This window comes from Diaphorina citri, unplaced genomic scaffold (assembly GCF_000475195.1).
Source record: "Diaphorina citri unplaced genomic scaffold, Diaci psyllid genome assembly version 1.1 scaffold224, whole genome shotgun sequence".
NCBI lineage: Eukaryota > Metazoa > Arthropoda > Insecta > Hemiptera > Psyllidae > Diaphorina > Diaphorina citri.
Genome location: NW_007377661.1, coordinates 704,382 through 708,989, shown reverse-complemented (window position 1 = coordinate 708,989; position 4,608 = coordinate 704,382). Strand labels below are relative to the sequence as shown.

General features: G+C 39.4%; 1 protein-coding gene across 1 annotated transcript; it reads right to left on the bottom strand.

Annotated features, from left to right (window-relative positions):
- Nucleotides 1-2,091: 2,091 nt before the first annotated feature.
- On the bottom strand, nucleotides 2,092-4,333 carry LOC108252017 (probable anion transporter 1, chloroplastic). Its single transcript, XM_017442796.2, has 3 exons — nucleotides 4,112-4,333; nucleotides 3,192-3,387; nucleotides 2,092-2,316 (listed from the first exon to the last, which is right to left on the bottom strand). The coding sequence occupies exons 2-3, from the start codon at nucleotides 3,384-3,386 to the stop codon at nucleotides 2,128-2,130; spliced, it is 384 nt and encodes a 127-aa protein (XP_017298285.1). The 5' UTR covers nucleotide 3,387; nucleotides 4,112-4,333; the 3' UTR covers nucleotides 2,092-2,127.
- Nucleotides 4,334-4,608: the final 275 nt, after the last annotated feature.

Below are 4,608 nucleotides of genomic sequence, written 5' to 3'. Positions count from 1 at the left end.
TTTTCACAATTCAAAACATCGATGACCTATTATTTATCAATCATAAATTCATAACCTTCATTATCAATCCCCAAGTAATTGGTGTGTCCACAGTCCACTCATAGTCGACCGGCCATCGATCGATGTCGACTGAACCGTCCACACTGCCTTGACAACGTAGATTCACCTCGTCGATCGACGGCCGGTCGATGTTTCAACAAACTTTTGGGAAATAGAAAACTCCGTTAAAAACACCTTACATAAGCTGAAGCTACTGAGCGCCAATTCCAACCAATCATCTAGGTCCCGAATTTACTAAGGGGAAAGATCGTAAAGCAGCGCAAATTTATACGTTCCGGTCTCCCGGTTGTTTCATAAAAGCATACAACCTAGTGGAGAAAAAAAGTACCTATAAGTATGCGAGCTGCTCAAGTCGGACTCAGATTGCCAGTTAATTCAAGAAAAAATCAACCTTTAGTAGGCATTGGTAATTAAGAAGAAGTCACGTCCGTGGAAAAGAAAAGCTCCTTTTTTTATTTAACTTAACCCTTTAATAACACTAATCACTGCTCTAATTGTGAAAACTCCTTCTTGCGTTTAACCTAACCCCTGGTTATTATCAGGGTCACTGCTCGTTTGTGCCAGTTCCTTTGGTAGCAATATTCAATATTCCACGGACGTGACTTCTGCACAAGTACCATACAAGGAAGAACCGACCATCGACCCTCGCCTTACTGGCCTAGTACCGACCCAAGAGAAAATAAACCATGCTAATGAATAGAAGCGTCCTCAACGGAGCCTTGACCATAGTATTCATATAAGCGTATTTTTTCTGCGATGGTCTCGGCGAGAGTCAATGGTCGCCGTTCTGGCCGCGCACTTACGAGTGGATTATTGCAACTAGATATGTGTATGACATACATAATTATAGTGAGTGAGTTGACTCAATTATATTGAGTAGTCCACTGAAGATTGAATTGAGTAGGACTTTGTTTTCATAACTCACTCATCCCTCACGAGTGTGTGAACGGTCTCGAACATTTCTTTTGCATTTCAGAGTGATACGTCCCAAGCTGCTTCGTACTAGATCAAGCTTGGATACCGACATGAATAGAGATCGCGACATTGAATTCTCACACAGTGCCAGCATCGCACAAGTTCTTCATCAGTACCAGACACTCAATGCGTATTCCAGGTAAGAATTTTTTTCCTTTTTTTTGAGAGGTTTACTAGAGGGAACTGTAATTGCTAAGGTCTTATCTGTCTTATCGTCTCGAAATCGAAGAGGGAAGACAGGATAGTAAAAAGCCAGTCGTTCCCAGAACAGAACTATAACCTAAACAAAGAAGAGAAAAACATCTATATACAAAGAAGAGAAAAACATCTATAGTAGAGAGATGGAAGATGGATGCTACTATTTTTTTAGATCCTCCGGAATTATCCGTTCAGGGTAAAATCCACCTCGGCCGGAAATCGAACCCGCGGCCTAGCTCTTACAAGGCAGACGCGCTATCAACCAAGCTAACTAGGCTGGCTTCCAGGCAAGGAATAGCTCTTAAAGTAAATAATATTGATAGTAGTAATAACAAGCCAGCCTAGTTAGATTGAAGGGTAGCGCGGCTACCTTGTATGCGCGAGGTCGCGGGTTCGATTCTCGCCCGGAGAGAACTTTATTCTAAACAGATAAGGTTCCTACTGTTACAGGTATCTTCAAAGTAGATATTTATGCATCTAATATATCTATAATTTGACGATGTGATAACACTCAGGTGTGACTATGACGTCATTTTGATTATTATAATGAGCGATATTTATTTTTATACCTCTGCTTAATTCTGTCGATGCATAATAATATTAACTGATTCTCGAATACTGTTTTTCAAAACTGAGGGGGCAGCACCAGAGAGGGAAGAGGAAGGGGGATCTAAGGGATTTCTTATAAATAGCTATTACTAGTCATAAAATTATCGCGCCTATACTCTTTTTTTCTTCAGTTATAAGTAACTGTATTTATTTGTTCTGTGTGATGTTTTGCATGCTCAGATTCCAATTTTAATTTGTATCATACTCTGTGAAGCCGTCTCTTTGCAAAAAAAAAAAAAAAAAAGCAGTAATTTTTTTCAATTTGTTTTGTATGACACTACTGTTCTATTGTGAAACAAAGCATTGGTACTTACCAAAACCTTCCCCCAGGCCAAGCAGTACCCTGGTAACTATCAGAAGAGGTATGGAGTGAGCCACAAGAGGTGTAATACTGGTTGATACTGACCACAGTAGAACAGAGAATGTAAGGACCGACTTACAACCAAATCTAGTGGCTGCACAAGCTCCCATCACCTGAAAAGGGTATAATTTTCAAGCCCTTATTCTAACATTTTATAGCACTATCAAACGTTCATGACTTAGTGGGGTGAAGTGCTACTGTGCTCCTAAATATGTATTCCATAGTCAGCCTAGTTTAATTTTGACGATAGCACTCCTGTCTTGTAAGTGCTAGATTAACACATTCCATGCTGTGTCTCTCATATGTGAGAGACACAACTCTTCACTCTTTTATTGATGTCTCTCTTATAAGCTTCCCAGTTTTTACTCTTACATGAGATGAATGAAAAGTAGAGACTCTGAGCTTCAATTTGGTACTTGGAGCCATTGTATAGATTATTTATAATAAGAAAGTTGTGGGGGGAAAAAAAGCATGTTTTGAGTGGAACAACAAGTATTATCTAATGAGTAAAGTATATTTAGCTTTCAAAAATTGGAATGGAAAAAGTGAAAAATAAAAAGTAAGTTATAAAGTAAGTCATATGATACAAAAAATAGCCTAATGCCGATCAGAAATAATGTCTCTTATATATGAGAGACGTGACCTATGAGGATAATGTCTCTCATATATGAGTGACATGGCCTGTTTTGCTTGTTTTTTTTTTATCCTCAGAGGCCACATCTCTCACATGTGAGATACATTGTAAAATTGACTTTTTGGTGGGTGGCCTGAGAGTAAACACACACAAAACAGGTGTGGCACGGAATGTGTTAAGGGTTCAAATCCCACTTATGGTGAACTTTTATCCTGAACATATAAGATTCATTCTCAGAACAGCTGTGTTTCCCCTATCCTATTCTCTTTCTCTCTTTGTATTGTTCCAGTTTCTTTTATCAAATCTAGAGAGGGGGGGAAAGATGTTGGTATGTTTCATGGGTATAAAACTTACCTGACTTGTGAAGTACCCAAATGCAAATGCTGAAAGGATCCATCCTTGCCAATGAAGATTCCATTGGAACTCTTGTCTCATGGGTATAATAGCTATCGGCATGATGACTCTATCTGCCGCATTGATGAAGTTGGCCACTGCACACAGACCTACAATGAATGTAGTCTTCCTTCTGGTGGTCCTCTTCTGATTCATTCTGTGACGGAAATCGGTGGATATTAAAATCAGAATTCTTTTCAGAAAAATTAACTACTAGTACATATAATAAACAAAAAACCAAGATCATCAGTAGAAACTATAGATAACACTTCATTCAGGACAGCAGTGATTGTATGTTGACTGCACTACTTCCCACTGGCCAATTTGGATCACTGAAGTTAAGCAACATGGTTGGTATCTAGATGGGTGGACAATCTGAGTGATTTTTCTCCTGTTCTGTAGGCAAGACTTCGAAAATTTGGAGCATCTACAAGACTCTCTCTCCCCCCCCCCCCCCCCACCAAAACCCCAACAAAATCCTGAATACAACCCTGCCACATACTACTAGATTTTCCCAGGCTGGGTAAAGTTGATGTGAGTGTGAGTAGGCTGATAGCTGGTTGTTGAATGAAGGGCAATACCCCTATCAATAGGACCTTAGCAGTTACACAGTGATGTTAAAAAAACATCTATAGCCAGCATAGTTAGCTTGGTTGGTAGTGTATCTACCTTGTAAGTGCTAGCCCACAGGTTCAATTCCCACCCTAGGAGGATTTTATCCTGATGGGATAATGTTTGTTCTCAGAAAGGCTGGCTTTCTCCTATCCTGTCTTCCTTCTCTCTTTGATTTTGGGATGATAAGACCTTAGCAGTTATAGTTCCCTCTGTTGAACCTCTTTATACAAAAAAAAAAACATCTATGAATCAAACACTTGATTTACCTGATGGATTAGTGTTTTCCTTGTCACTCGATCAAGCCCATTATCTCACATCTGTTGTTAACAATATATCTTTGCAGTCTGTGTTCAGATGATAGATTATAGAAAGTTTAGGTTGTGATGTGGCATACTAATGAAGAGTCATATAATGGGTATTTCCCAAGAGGTTTCCAATTTTTTGCTTTCCTTATTTCCTTATCACAAGATGATGTTCCCCCTGATGTACAATGCCATGAGTCTCCTAACAGTCAACACAGTCCAGCTGTGACTCACCAAGTTGTCTGCGAAATGGCCCGCCACTGAAATAGAGAGAAGTTTTTTTCATCTTGATCGAAGTCTCGGTAACTTTGTGAAGGTCCAAGGTCCATAAGTTATTTTCCCTCTTTCTATTGAGAAGTTTCCATTCAGGTGTTGGGTCAACACAAGCTAGAAGTACCCCTTCAAATAATTTTTACAATCAAAATACGAGTGCAAATTTTGACTGTAGGATCGAACTCGCG